This window comes from Dermacentor variabilis, chromosome 9, assembly GCF_050947875.1.
Source record: "Dermacentor variabilis isolate Ectoservices chromosome 9, ASM5094787v1, whole genome shotgun sequence".
Classification (NCBI taxonomy): domain Eukaryota; kingdom Metazoa; phylum Arthropoda; class Arachnida; order Ixodida; family Ixodidae; genus Dermacentor; species Dermacentor variabilis.
In genome coordinates, this window is record NC_134576.1 from 106,123,842 (window position 1) to 106,138,504 (window position 14,663).

Consider the following 14,663-nt stretch of genomic DNA (forward strand, 5'->3'; position numbering starts at 1 on the left):
CACCAGTCACGGCTCAAATTAATTTTGCAGCTACTGAGATGAAAAGCAACTCCAAGGAACTACTCCGTTTCAAGCATTCCAGCAGCAGAAATGACATACCACGAACTTACCCAAGTTGCCAGGGCTTAACGATTGCATTTCTCGCACAATTTAAAGCAATACACTCATTTTTGTCAGCATAATGCGGCAGGTAATGTTTGGTACAAGCCCTTAAAAATTTATTGAGTCCTATATCTGCGGCTGTTGTGCAATGAAAGTCAATCCTACATAAATGCACTCGATATGGCCGTTAGCCATTGAGTGCCAATTCAGTCAGTAGTCTGACACAGATCTCTCCATTCACAGAGCTTTTGAGAAATTATATGCCTAAAACCAAGGATGGTTCGTGGCAAGTTTACAGTGCAACCTTACCTGTCAACCGTGAGGCAGGCTTAAACTCTTTGGCCTTCTTGGTCCACTCATCTTCAATGTCCTGCGCTGTTTGGACTTTGATGGCAACCCCTTCCTCTGGGTCTTGCCTTTTCTTTTTGTCCCTGAATGAATGAAAAGGAGGAAGACAGGAAAAGTCAGGCACTGGTGGAACAAAAAGTCAAAGATTTGTCCTGCGGAGAAAAGCAAACCCAATGCCTTCCATATTGCCACTGTGCTTAAGATTTTTTTTAACTCCCTTTGCCATAAATGCATGGAGTCATCGCATTCCAGTTCCAGCAATAAGGACATTCAAGTTTTGCAGGCATGTGCAAATCGCATAGTGTACTAACAAATGCAAGCAGGGGGTAATGATTTGGGTAAACAAAGATGTTTGGGTGCACTATTTCTTAAAGCTTCTTAATACATGTAAAGTGTAGAATACTTTTATAATGCTTTTATTAGACTACTATTAGACAAAATGGAATGCAACTTGTATTTGAGAGAAAAAGGTAAATTTCAGTGACTCTATGAAGCAGAATTTTGATTTTGGGTGTGCAAGTTTGTATAAAAATGCGTAAAATTTTGGTAAGGAAAGAAAATTTCAGCGTGACGCTTACAAATTTGTAACCCTGCACCAAAATTATCACAGTTGTATAAACTGCATCCGTTAGAGCACCTAAAGTGGACAAAGTTGATGTAATAATTTACAGCTTACATGAACACATTACAACATTTACAAGGGTTTTCTAGAAGTACTACTCATAAACCAGTACCATATTTTAGAGTGGTGTATAATGCACCAATTTCGTCCACTGTGGATGTCTCGATAACAGAAGTTTGCAAAGTCATGATATTATTTATTACTGGCCTATGGAGTTCTTGGTACTTAAGCTTTTTCTTCCGATTTTGTTAGTTCTAGCAACTTTTGCAAAAAAAAAAAGTGGCCTAAATAAAAAAATCTGCTTTTTACAGTTGTTATAGTCAGGGACAACCTAAGAATAAAAAGCTTATATGTATGCTGTCCAAATCAAAAACAATTTGCAAGATGCAGTACGTTTTATGGGTGCAGCTTGTATTGAATACCTGGGCTGCCACCGACTATAGATGTTCTTTTTCTCTTAAAACGCAGCAAACCCTATCAAAATCGGTACAAAGCAAAACAATTTATTTGTTCTTATGTATTTAGATGGGAGCCACCCCAAGCAAAAGTCTCCTCTAAAGTGTGCCTTAAAGTACACAACAAATGATGAAAAATGAGACAGCAATGTATGACATCTCCCGGCAGTTAAAGCACATTTGAATCAATCTGCACATCCTCACACAGTTGCATGCAGTAGGCAGAAATAGTTACACACTCGAGAAGCTGCAGCTCATGGTCACTGAGTAGGCTTCCCTCCACTTCAATGGCGCGCAAAACTTCGAGGTACTTTTTCTCGAGAGCATTCAGCTCCGGCATGATGACAGGCTTACGCTCAAGAGCAACCGCACCAACCAAGTCCCAACCAGATGAGGAACCTTTCACTGATGAACAGGACCGAGCAAGTACTGCAAACAAATTGTTCACCACTAGTTAGGTTCTCAAAATGAATTAACAACACTAAGCCCTCTTTGAGCATTTAGACGAAAGCAGTAGCACTCCCGTCTAGTCATCACTGTTAAGAAGCTTACACTTCATTTGTAGCGTGAAGGTAAACGGTAGGTACGACCTTCATCGTACTTAACTTCTAATAAGTTTCAAGCGCTTTTTCACTTCTCCTGCAGATGACGCTGGAGATTTCTGTATTGGTGGCGCATGTTGATAAATGATTGCACATTGATAAATGGAAATTCCTGTTTTGGTGTGGCTTAAAACTGCTAGTTTAAAGGGAGATTAAAGAGGAAAATTATTTGAGTTAAATTAGTAAATTTCAGTGCGAAGTATAAGGCTTCAGCATGAAATTAACAAAATGAAATTTTAATATTCATTGTCTCTTCTAATAATGAACCTAGAACAGCGAAATTAACGACAACAGAACAATACCTTATGAATCTAAACTGACTTAGCATTTCTCTTCAGTGTTCCTTTAATGCGTTTTTTCAACACCTTCGGTATTTAATCCTTAATGCCAGCGTTAGTTAGAAATAAGTCAATGGGAATGTGTCTTGAATGTTCAGTTAAGTCTGACAACAGCTGTACAGCTCATTTTTATTAATAGTCGTTTGCCTGCACTCACTCTCTTCTTAGAGCTTGCCTAATGTTAAGGACAAGGCCTTGCATAATTTGGGTAAGGACAGCGAACATGGCTGAATGAGTGTAACAATGAAGGATAGCAAATAAGACTAGCTGTTGATTTTGAGCAACTGTTTTGAGTTGCTTCTGTCTCTGTGCGAGAATGACCTACAGTGAGTCCTTCAACTGTGTACACAGAGCTGTTGTAAGCTGTGACTATTTTATTATATTTAGGGCCATGGTGGGCATATTTATGCTAATCAAAGATAAAAGATTGTTTGCTAAAACACAATGAAGAAAAGCTGTGCAAGTGCACCGCTAACCTTACTGTCACAAGCAACTCCCCAAAAAAATTAGTTGGAAGTTCACGCCCGAAAGTGCATGGCGTCAAGGAGGTTATAAGATTAATTCTGCATGGCAAATGCATCACTAAAGTGAAGATGCACGTTGTCCAGTTTACACAGGATATCAAGAAGTCGTAACATATAGCATATATATAATATATATATATATATATATATATATATATATCTTGACACAGGCGCCACGAGCGGATTTCGGGGCGGCATCGCTAGATGGCGCAGCGTATTCAGCGAGAAGGTAACCCGGCGGCACGCATGCCTCATAAATGACGCATTTCGGCGGTGTCAATACAGTGTGTCGCGACATTGCGTCACTGATACACGCATTAACGTCGACATTCATCGCGACATTGGGTTCTGTCGGAATTTTGTTATATATGTGCCGCGCGTATGTGCGCCCATACATTTCTCACCAACATTCTTCCCTCGACCAGGATCACGCATCGCCTTCCGTGACACGGAGAGCGAACAGTTAGTTGGCGACGAGGTTGTGCTCGACTCACCTGCCAGTGCTGCTACCTCGCCAACTCAAACAAGCATCGCGTCATTTAGATGCCAGCACTGCGTCGGATATCTGCACGACTCGTTTCTGTTAACCTCTAAGATATCATTGGAAAAGGAAAGCAGTCGCGCTGGCTCCAACAGGTGCTATCGCTCTTTTTTTTTTTTTTAGCATAAAAGTACGTGTGCCTCTGCGTCGGCTTTTCAATGCGGCTGCAGAGCCTGCCACTTCAGATATAGTATATAATTTTTAATAACCTTCTTGCGTGGCGTAATTATAAATGCGCACGCTCTCAGGTAACTCAAAGGAGCTTACCCGGACAGAAAGGACAGTTTACATTTCGGTCCATGGACATCTGCAAAAATATGATGACTGCAAAACGGCATAAAACATTTGTCTTGCTGCGTCTACGCATCATAACAGGAGACTTTCGTTTTGTAGTTATACATCAGTGATCGCTTGAGGACGGACTTAATGATAACAGCATAGAAGAAACAAGTCATCGGATAGCCTCGCTAGACGGATGGCACGCGAGTGCGCTCTTTCACTACTTACCTAATTCGTTTCTGTACGCAGTCCTCAGAAGGCAGAGCGTGTTCCTACATAATCGGCCCGGCGCTCTTGCAACGAGCATCACGCTAGGCAGCGCCATGTTTGCTGCGAAACAGCTTTGGCTGCGAATCGTGCTGGCTATAATATGCACTATAATAACTAAACTTTAAAAATGTAAACAGGTTTTTTCATCAATAAATAATTTATAATAACTAAAACTTTAACTGACTTTGTATTACAGGAATAAAGTGTGCGATACTGTTTTGGCAAAACGGATGACAATTAGTTGCAGCTCGCGCGCTGGGTGGCGTAACGGTGTCTAGTTTCGTTTCTTTGGGAGGAATTTTCCTTATTTTCGTTTTCTGTCGGCTTCGTTTGAGGTGGTTTTGGGCGTCGCCAAGGCTGGCGTCGCTTTCTGGCAGGAACAGTAGGAGTGTGAAGCGAGGCTGTGAGCGAGTGTGGCGATGCGTCGGCCTCTCTGCGACGTTGTTTCGACCTCGACGCACTGCTCGAGATCGCAGTGATCTCCGTCGAAATGAATTCTTCACGTCGATTAGGCGCGCCGATCTACGCTGCTGCGGTAGTGTTTCACACAGCGGGAGCTTACTGGAGCTTGCCCGACTATCGTGGTTGACTCATCGATTGGTGCGCGGATGCGATGAATCCCACGACGATCGCTCTGTCTGTTCTCGTCCTAGCCGGTAAGTTACACCCTCGTTGAAAGCTACCTGCTATTAATTGAACCTTTCAGAGTCGAACAATCGTGGTCATGCTGTTTTCTGGTTCATAGCGGTTTGCTTGGCAGACTCGGAGCGGCGACGGGATCGGACGGACTGCTCTTCCAGCGGGTGCTCCGAAAAAGTTAGTATTAGATTATTGATCGTGTTGATTTGGCAACGTTTTGAATTGCGTTTGATCGCTTGTGTTACGTACGACATGCCTGTATAACGATGTGTGGAAGCGAATTAGTCGCGTCTTTGAGAATGTGAAATCTTCCGTTACTCAATCTACGTGTGACCATGAAAAACGTCGCTTTGTTGCTAAAACGAAAACGAAGAGTGTTTTTAGGAGCGCTAGCCACGGTCGACGTATGGCCGTGTATCACACGCCGGGGCTTGCTGTACCTCGTATCGCGCGTAGCGCAGTACGTGCTCGTTGCTTAGCGGCAACCGGCGTACCTCCTACTGTCGCGAAGATATATCAACAGATAACGCACTTATTACGAGCGCCCTTGATCGTGCCGTCTGAACCCCTCTGTAGACGTTGCGCTCGCAAGAGCGTCTGCTAAACAGCAAAGGTATCATAACGTATACCGAGCAACTAGCAAAAGTAGTTTGCATGAATCACCGACATCTGTGACGTCCATGAAATTGACCGATAGCTGGGATCATAGACAGTAGCGACGTGTACGTGGGGTATATTCATAAAGCCAGCAGCTGCGTTTTTTTAATTTTTTCTCCACCTTCGACATTTGTCGTCTGCTTCATGCACGCACTGGAGCGCGCCGTTTCGCACAGAGTAATACCGTATAGAATCGTGCAAGGGCCGCACATTGTTTTCTTTTTTCACAATTTTGACGAGGTGCGGCCCTTAAACTGGACCGAACCTTTTGGTCAGTATGGTGCTTGCACAGCCGGCGACTACTGCACACCCCGCATGTACCATTGCATCAGAGGTGGGCAACGCGCAGTTCATGCGAAGTACGCAGCGCGCGAAAATTCGCCGATGCGTGCGCGCGTCATCGGGGCACCGAGCGCGATTGCTTCTCCGATAGAAAATATTTTTTTCGAAATTTTGTGCTGGCAAGTTTGGGGTGCGGCCCTTACACGAGTCTATACGATATCTTTGTGATCGGCAGCAGCACATCGATCGGGAGCAGGCTAGGATGACCAAAATGCATTGCATGTAATGTCCTAATGAATTGATCATTTGTTTCAGGAAAGTGACCTGTCGGCTGGCGAGCAGGGTATGTATATATATCTCTCTCTGAATTACAGCTATTTATTATTGCCGGTGAAATGCTGTTGTTTTAATGTCTACGCTGATGTTAGCATGGCTCTCGGACCGGCGGCAAGATCAGGCGGACTGCTCTTCCAGCGGGTGCGCCGAAAAGGTTCGTATTTGCCCATTGATTATGTTGATTTGGCACTGTTTTGAACTGCTTTTGATTGCTTGTATCTGTAAGTACATATGACATGTCCATATAACGGTGTGTGTAGAAGCAAGTCAGTTGTGTCTTTGAGAATGTCAAATCTTCAGTTACTCGATCTATGTGTGTCATGAAAAATGTTGTTTTGTTGCCAAAATGAGAAAGAAGAGTGCTTTTAGAAGCGTGAGCCAGGACGTATGGATGTATCACATGCTGCGTGTTGCATTTCGTATCGCGCATAGTGCACTACATGCCCTTTTAGCGGCAACTGGCACACCTCCTACTGTCGCTTAGAAAACAACCGAAAAGCAATCTTACTACGAGCGCCCTTGATCGTGCCATCTGACAACGACTTGACACCCCCGTGTAAGCATAGCACTCATAAGGGCGTCTGCTAAACAGCAAACGTATCAGCAGAAACCGAGCAACCAACATATATAGCTTGAATGAATCATCGACACATTCAACAATAAAATTGATGGATTGGCGGGATTAAAGGCATAAACTTTCACCCCTAAACAGCAGCATGTGACATGTACGCAGGGCACACCCCTGACATCAGCAGCTGCAGGTTTATTTTATTTTTTTCACCTTCAATGTTTGTCATCTCCTTCATGCACACACTTGAGCACGCTGTTTTGCACAGAGTAATATCCTCGTGTTTGGCAGCAGCAGATCGATAGAGAGCAGACTAGGATGTTGAACATGTGTTGCATGTAAAGTTCTAATGATCATTCGTGTTTCAGAAAAACGAGCTGTCCGCTGGCGAGAAGGGTATGTATATATATATCTCTCTGAACTACAGCTATTTATTACTGCCTATGAAATGCTATTGTTTGAATGTCTGCGCTTATGTTAGCATGGCTCTCGGAGCGGCGACTGGATCAGGCGGACTGCTCTTCCAGCGGGTGCGCCGAAGAGGTTCGTATTTGTTGACTAATCGTGTTGATTCGGCACCGTTCTGAATTGCTTTTGATCACCTTGTGTCTGTAAGTACGTACGGCATGCCCGTATAGCGGTGTGTTTAGAAGAGATAGAGTCAGTCGTGTCTTTGGGAAAGTGAAATCTTCTGTTACTCGATCTACGTGTCGCCATGAAAAACGCCGCTTTGTTGCCAAAACGAAAAAAAGAAGAGTGCTTTTAGAAGTGCGAGCCAATATGGGTGCATCATATGCCGGGGGTTGCCGCACTTTGTATCACGCGTGGTGCAGTACATGCTCATTGTTTAGCAGCAACCGGTGCACCTCCTACTGTCGCAAAGATACCAACCGATAATGCAGTCTTATAACCAGCGCCCTTGATCGTGCCATCTGATAACGTACAACACCTCTGTGTAAACATGGCGCTCATAACGGCGTCTGCTAAGCAGCAAGGGTATCAATGTATCCGAAGCAACTAACAAAAAGTTACATGTGACATTCATAATATTGACAGATAGCTGAGATTGAATGCCTAAAGTTTAGCTCCTAAACAGTAGCGTGCGATGTGTACATGGGGCACGTTCCTAAAGCCCGCAGCTGCAGGTATATTTTATTTGTTTCACCTTCAATGTTTGCCGTCTGCTTCATGCACACGTTTGAGTGTGCCGTTTCGGACAGAGTAATATCTTCGTGTTTGGCTGCAGTAGATCAATCGAGAGCAGGCTAGGATGTTCAGTATGCGTTGCATGTAACATTCTAATGAATTGATCATTTGTTTCAGAAACGTGAGCTGTCAGATGGCGAGCAGGGTATGTATATGTATATATATCTCTCTCTGAACTACAGATGTTTATTGCTACCCGTGAAATGCTGTCGTTTTAATGTCTACACTGATGTTAGCATGGTTATCCAATATCACATCATCAATTACAAGATAGCTTGGAAGCGACATATCCAACATTGGTGACAGCAGCGTGGCTGTCTCTTCTGGTTGAGAACACTCGGACTGAATGTGCCGCTGGCCTGACTTCGAGTAAGGTCGCATTGAGGCTCTCTGCGAAGGTCATAGCTATCAGTAATATTGCAGCAAATAATATTCCGTGGCAGAGTTGAATACTGTGAAGGTTTCCAGGGAAGACTGACCACCAATGAACAAATTAACTGGGACTGAGCAGACACCATTAAAATACAAGATTGTGCAGGAAATTTCAAGGTGGCATCCCCACCAGTCCTTCGTTACTCATCTTGATTACGGTTTATCAAACCTCATCTCACAGCGAGAGTGGCCTTTTTGGTAATGTAGAAGGGCAATTTACTAATGCAGTTCAGCTCATCTTATTTCTCGCGTTAGTGCGCCTTTAAACAAGCACTGACCTATATCTTTTTAGTTCTAGTAACTGCCACATGCTTCTTGCACGCTCAGCAAGTGTGAAGGTTAAGAAACATATTTTACTTCCATATCAAAGTCGTCTTGAAATGCCAGGCCCATTGCTCTCATTGAAATTATGACACAGAGCAACCTTTGCGAAGTTCTTTTTTTCGCCTTTTCTCCCGCTGCTCTGACGCACAGCCCAAGGGTGCTAGAGGTAAACAATCGTTAAAAGGTGCTCACATATTCAACAAAAAGGTGTGTCTAAGGACAAACACGAAAAAAAAATAGTGCTATTCTTTCCCTCCATCCCACCTCTTGGTGTTGTGCCTAGAATTTTTGAAATTTTTGGTCTTTATGAAGTTGGAAAGTATCAAACGTCATGTCAGCATTTCTTTGAACACAGCAGTTTATTTTAAATGTATTTTTATGCCCAACAGGACTGAATGTACCAGACAGGGAGCAGAGCACTACGCACCGCATTCCAGCAGCGCCTGGGCAAACCCACTCGCCGGCGCACGACAGCCACCAGCAGGATAGCAGCAGCCCGCTTCTCAAGGTCAACTTCTGGCTGACCCTGTTCATATCGGCGCTGGTGGCCGCGCTACTTTCGTGACCTATTGTCACCTGTAATATATGTGTACAGATGTCGGTAGTATTTACAAGTAGTATTGAGCTGTTAAAATAAATGACGTCCTACTTAATCACCATGGTCTCCATTGACGTTGCGCCAATGCTGTCGACTTGTGGCTATCCTTGTGGCAATACTAGCAAAATATTGCCTCAGTGCTAAGTCAGTTATGTTGCATAGTTCACTTGAACGTAAGTATGAACGTAAGTATGTTTCCGTTCTGTTATAAAGTGCCCATCCCATTTCCCTGCTCCTTCCCTCCAAAGAAATAAAACTTCTCCACAAATTAAACTTTGAGGTACTTGAACTAGTGGTCTGTTAATACTAATCTTTTATATTTACAGCAACATTGGGCAGCTTATTTCCGAGTTCATAATTATGCTTTACTTCTTTTTGAGCTAAGCACAGTCCCAAAGTTTTGCCATGATGGGCACAAACAGCAGGTGCACATATCTTGAAGAATGCGGCAAATTCCCTTTCTCACATCTGCCTGCAATTTGCCCCATCTTGCATGTACCCTCTACCCCAGAATATAACTGCTCACCCCTCTGCTCCCAGTGAAACTGTTTGCCTCTGGCCCCCATATGCGTCCCCCGCATGCGTTACCAGGCGAGTGGCCTGGCCAGCTTACATCCGTATAGGCGACAGGAATGTGTGTACCAATCCCGGAGATAGTGAAATACTGGACATCCGTTCCCAGGGGGGTACCTTGGCTGGCTTACATCCGTATGGGCGACAGGAATGTGTGCTCAAATCCCGGAGATAGTGAACTACCGGACATGCGTTCGTAGGGGGGTATCCTGGCTGGCTTACATCTGTAGAGGTAACAGGAATGTGTGCGCCGATCTCGGAGATAGTGAAGTACCAGACATGCATTCCCTAAGGGGTACCCTGGCTGGCGTACGTACGTATAGGCGAGAGGAATGTGGGTGCCGATTCCGGAGATATCGCAATAGTGGGCATGTGTTTCCAGCTAGGGTGGGTACCCTGATCGGCTTGCATCCATATCATGGTGCGTCGACAGGAACGCATGGGACGATCCTGGAGATAGCAAAATAGCGGGTCGACCCACAGGTGAGGTTAAGCAGGCTTCAAGCACTCCGCCAACTTCCAAATATAAGTTTAATATCTTGGATCCACATCGAACCACATAAATTGGGCATTGTAAGAGAAACACTTTCTACATATATATTAGAAAGTTCACTTAGTGTAGCCAGTTGGCCTTCGTGCTCTTTGTTTCTTTTAAATCCTGTTTGATGAATAATGAGAGAGGGAAAGAGTGTGGCGACGGCACCTGTGCATGTTGCCTAGGCTTCTGTGGTTGTAACATCATGCGCGTTGGAGCTGCTGGTACAGCTGCAGCTGCGGTTGGGGCAGATGCATGGGAGGGGCGGTGACAGCAGCGGTGCTGGTGTCGCCGTAGTGTGGTGCCGTAGGAAAAAAAATGTATGATTTCATAATCTATGCAGCCCATGTGTGCAGCCTAAAACAAATTCACTAGTAATCTGTCCCCATATGAATGTTGCGGCGTGTGGTGGCGTAGGCAAAAAAAAATGTATGATTTCATAATCTATGCAGCCCATGTGTGCAGCCTAAAACAACTTCACTAGTAATCTGTCCCCATATGAATGTTGCGGCCCGACAAATTTTTTCTGCCTCAAACAATGCTTTGCTTCCCTTATTTTGTTGTATTTAGAGTACAGGCTGGTCAGTTACGTGCATCACATGTCCTTTCTAAGTTCACTTTTTTGTTTTCAGTTAGACTGCCCACCACTTCAAGTAATACATAGAGACCTTCAGTAGCAGGCTCCACTAACTGTTGCACATAAATTTCATGTGCATGCCTAGATTTTTCCCTTAATCTCTCGGAGAAATCTGACTAACACCATTGTCCTCTCATCCACTACTATTGAGCATCACTGACAGTGCTTTCTTCTTTTACCACGTTTCACTTCAGGCTCAACACAACTTAGACCTCCCTGCTAGTTTATCTGTACGTATAGCGTGACACACAATACATGAATGCTTCCAAGGCACATTCTGCTGAGGCGCTATTCTAAGTCGGTGCTTGCTTCCCCTTTGCACGACACAATTTGTGCTCCAAGGCGCGGGCACGCAGGCTCTGAAAGATCTGGTTGAGAGCCTGATCAGTTACCTTACGTGTTTAGAAACACTGTGTAAACGCCATAGTTTAGCTGCCAAGTCCTGTAGAATACTAGCACCGCCGCGGAGGCGGCTTTCGTAAAGAGCATCTCTAAACACTTGAATGAGAAAGTACGCGCACAAGGTCTCGTCTAGGCTTTGTAATTTCAACATATATCTACGCGTTTATATACAGGAGCGCCACATGATGTTCCCTTCAAAACACGGCACCGGATGAGGGGGAAAAAAGAAATTGAGGTCCTAAATTTCCTTTATGCCCTGTCGAAACTTTTCGGTGATGTAATCCCTCATGTCGGTGTGTTCGACGTCCGGCGCTTCCCCTTCCTCCGCGATGCGATAGGTCATCAAGTAGGAGGAGTTGGTGTAGACGGCCTGCAACTTGGGCTCCGCGTCGTCGATACCTTTAGCCTTAAGGTCTCGTTCGACGACTATGCGCATCAACGGCGGCATCTTGAGGTAGCGGGGCAGGACCTTGGGCACGGGGTCCGCGACCGGAAGCGACAGGAGTCGGCCTTCTTCGCTCTTGGGCACCAACTTGTAGTCGGGCACCTGAGGCGACTCGAGCTGAACGACCCCGATACGGCGGCCGCGGTACACGGTTTCGGCCCACACGTCGCCGTACTGGTTGGCGTCGTCCATGTACGGCACGACCTTCGTGATCACGTAGTACGACGGCTCCGGGTAGCGCTCGAAACCGGTGCGCGTGATGACGCGTCCGACGCCGAAGCCCTTGAGGTTGCCCAGTAGCCAGAGCAAGTGCTTGCCGACGTACGGGGACGGATAGCCAATGTACTTGATGCGAGGCATGGCGAAACGCAGCGGCCTTTTCACCAAATCGCGACTGCGTGAGGTATCGAACTGACTTGCACGTTGCGCTAGAGACGAGAGCTTGGAAAGAATAACACTGACCGCTCTCGACGATGATAACGAGGATCAAGCGCAAATCAAGCGCGCTCACCGCATGGAAGACGCCATGTTTCCCGGATAAAGTCAAATCTCGGATCGACTGCTGATGGCCGATCTTCCTCTGCCCCTCTCACCTGTTATGTTCGTTCTCAAAGTACACGCAAGTATGTTATAAAAGCTAAACATTAAATATGAGACGTAAACTTTGTTAAAATACAAATCTCCCTAAACAAATATTTTAACTGAAACTTGGTTTCGGTTTCGGTGGCACGCGCTTGCTCACCCATAAACACGCGCACGTAATGCTTTTTCAAGTACGGCGTTCGACTATGGAGGAAGGGCTACAAGATCATATTTGTCTTCTTAACCATAAACTACAAACACACTTGCTGTAAATAACCTATAGCTTTTATGAATATCCTCCGGAGACCCCTTTTGTTTCCTATTTCTGCTGAACGTAATGCTATGCTAGAGCCAAAAAATTGTGAATGCTGCTTTTAAAAAAAAATTCTTTTCGAATCACTGGTTTTCGGCACAGCTCTGTGGTAGGTATTGGATGCCTCTGGAGGTCTTTCGTTTCTTACAAAGTGGCCGCACTTTCCATGTCCTGCAGATGTCCCTTGCATGTCCATGAGGGACATCGTGAGCTAGGACATGCTGCGTACATTTCGTGGATGTGTGGCAGGGCCGATTGTACTGCTTGCTATAATTTGTCTATAGCTATTACGTTCGCAGACCATGTTGTGAGACAGATGCAACGGCTCATGCAGATGCCCATGCACCAAGAACAGATACATACTGTGTACATGTTACGCGTGCATGCACATGTGGAGAAGTAGTATACTCCTAATTCTTTTAGGCCTTCCGATGTACTCATGACGTACACGAGCTGCAGTTTCGGTCTGTAATTCGAACATGTGAGAAAACATAATTATGTTGCAAGGAAACTCAAAGAAAAAGCCTCAATTGGAGTGCAAATATTCACGTATATATCGAAAAAGGCCCCCACAAGATAACCTTATGCGGTAAATATCAGAAAAAGGTATATGTGCAATGTGCTAGGGACATCTGTGGTAGGATTACGAAACTAGACGTCAGGCAGATGTCCTATTTGTCCTCAAGATGGTGCACGGATATAAGGACGCAATTCTGATGTCCTACAGAAAAAGTGTTTTCACATACGCGACTTCGACCAAATTCGCTACATTTAACAGATTCTAGTACAAGCCGAAAAGTGGCTTTTCACTCGGTGAAAGCTGCTTGCATAGTTGTAGCATCCAGGAATCCGCTTTCTGATACGCTTGACAGACTTAACAATTGCAGTTCCGAGGACCCGAAAGTAAGTAGCCTGCAGTATAAACAGTGCTACTAGTACCATTTTGATTTCAACCGACACAAGCGCGCCTATGCCATGTAGGCCGCCATATTTTTTTATTTAAGAAGATCACTGAAACAAATGTCCGTGCCACAAGTTATGATGCCATCAACCACACTGAACTAAACTGTACTGCAACAATGCAAATTGTGCGTTGCAGATATTAGGAAGCTGATACCCGGTATGCTCAAATTTCGCACCTGCTTCCAATTTTGGGGCATGAAAGCATCCAAACGAAAACTACAGTGAAATGTTTCTATAGCACGTTTAAGAGTGAATAGCATTCTTTGCCTTTTTCCCCAGATTTGACGTTCACTGTCGTTTCTTTGCCAACTATTTCTGTGTATATATGTATATATGCGGACAATTTGGGCCATTGGGTATATGCCCGAGTAGACAACTTCGGCACTAGTCATGTGCCCAACCATGGCCAATTAATTATGCAGAATGGCTGCGCCACCGTTCTTCCCTCAACAAGCATCATACACCGCCTTCGTCCTTGTGATGCAGACACCTAACAGTGACTGGCAACAAGGCTGTGCTCGTGTCTGTGTTGCCCTTTGGCTAATTCAAACAAGGTTCCCATCGTTTAGATTCCAACATTGTGTTTGGATTTGCACGTTTTTTTTTTTTGGTAGATCAATAATGGTCATTCATAATGTACACATTATAGTGACGAACGAGCTAACGAGAGGAGCCCCAGCCTGAAGGCAATATTTCACTACATGGGCTCATCCTTATCTGAGCAACGAAACATTTTTTTTTTTTTCCGAAACATTTACTCCCGCAGCGGAGATGCAAATCTACTAATCCATATCTTCCTCACACCTGAACAAAACTCGAGGACACAGCTGCCTTTTAAGTCAGTTCTTACTACTGACTGTGTGTTACAAACATGAAAAAAATCTTTTTTTTAAGTATCCCTGACAGGAGCTCAATGCAGCATCTTCGTGTACGTAGAGATGGTAATTGTCCCCTCGCATTCCTTGATGTCAAAATTGCTTTTCTGGTCCTAAACGCAGAAAAGATGGTGTAACATCGCGTGGTACGTTGGCACGCTGATGCTGCTTCCAGGATTTTCATGTCAACTCACTGCATTCAAAACACACTTCCT

General features: G+C 44.7%; 3 protein-coding genes across 4 annotated transcripts in view; 1 reads left to right on the forward strand and 2 right to left on the reverse strand.

The window, feature by feature from the left end:
- mRpL46 (mitochondrial ribosomal protein L46) overlaps window positions 1–4,176 on the reverse strand; it is a 44,933-nt gene extending 40,757 nt beyond the window's left edge. For both annotated transcript variants that reach the window (XM_075668912.1, XM_075668910.1), the window contains exons 1-3: window positions 4,040–4,176; window positions 1,767–1,956; window positions 412–533 (exon numbers count right to left, since the gene is read on the reverse strand). In XM_075668912.1, the coding sequence (XP_075525027.1) occupies window positions 412–533; window positions 1,767–1,956; window positions 4,040–4,136 (409 nt within the window). In that variant the 5' untranslated portion in view covers window positions 4,137–4,176. The remainder of the gene's footprint in view (window positions 1–411; window positions 534–1,766; window positions 1,957–4,039) is intronic.
- Window positions 4,177–4,379: 203 nt separating this feature from the next.
- LOC142557220 (uncharacterized) lies at window positions 4,380–9,178 on the forward strand. Its single transcript, XM_075668915.1, has 8 exons — window positions 4,380–4,737; window positions 4,827–4,897; window positions 5,975–6,002; window positions 6,088–6,149; window positions 6,932–6,959; window positions 7,045–7,106; window positions 7,887–7,914; window positions 8,915–9,178. The coding sequence occupies exons 1-8, from the start codon at window positions 4,695–4,697 to the stop codon at window positions 9,088–9,090; spliced, it is 498 nt and encodes a 165-aa protein (XP_075525030.1). The 5' UTR covers window positions 4,380–4,694; the 3' UTR covers window positions 9,091–9,178.
- Window positions 9,179–11,393: 2,215 nt separating this feature from the next.
- Window positions 11,394–12,266, reverse strand: mRpS34 (mitochondrial ribosomal protein S34). Its single transcript, XM_075668914.1, has one exon. The coding sequence runs from the start codon at window positions 12,073–12,075 to the stop codon at window positions 11,509–11,511; it is 567 nt and encodes a 188-aa protein (XP_075525029.1). The 5' UTR covers window positions 12,076–12,266; the 3' UTR covers window positions 11,394–11,508.
- Between the last annotated feature and the right edge of the window lie 2,397 nt (window positions 12,267–14,663).

Excerpts from the sequence above, each read along its gene's own strand:
- LOC142557220 (XM_075668915.1), top strand. The coding sequence starts at position 4,695 with ATGAATCCCACGACGATCGCTCTGTCTGTTCTCGTCCTAGCCG. Across the intron at positions 4,898-5,974 it reads CCAGCGGGTGCTCCGAAAAA|GAAAGTGACCTGTCGGCTGG; the intron begins GTTAGTATTAGA and ends CATTTGTTTCAG. Across the intron at positions 7,915-8,914 it reads GCTGTCAGATGGCGAGCAGG|GACTGAATGTACCAGACAGG; the intron begins GTATGTATATGT and ends TATGCCCAACAG.
- mRpS34 (XM_075668914.1), bottom strand. The coding sequence starts at position 12,075 with ATGCCTCGCATCAAGTACATTGGCTATCCGTCCCCGTACGTCGGCAAG.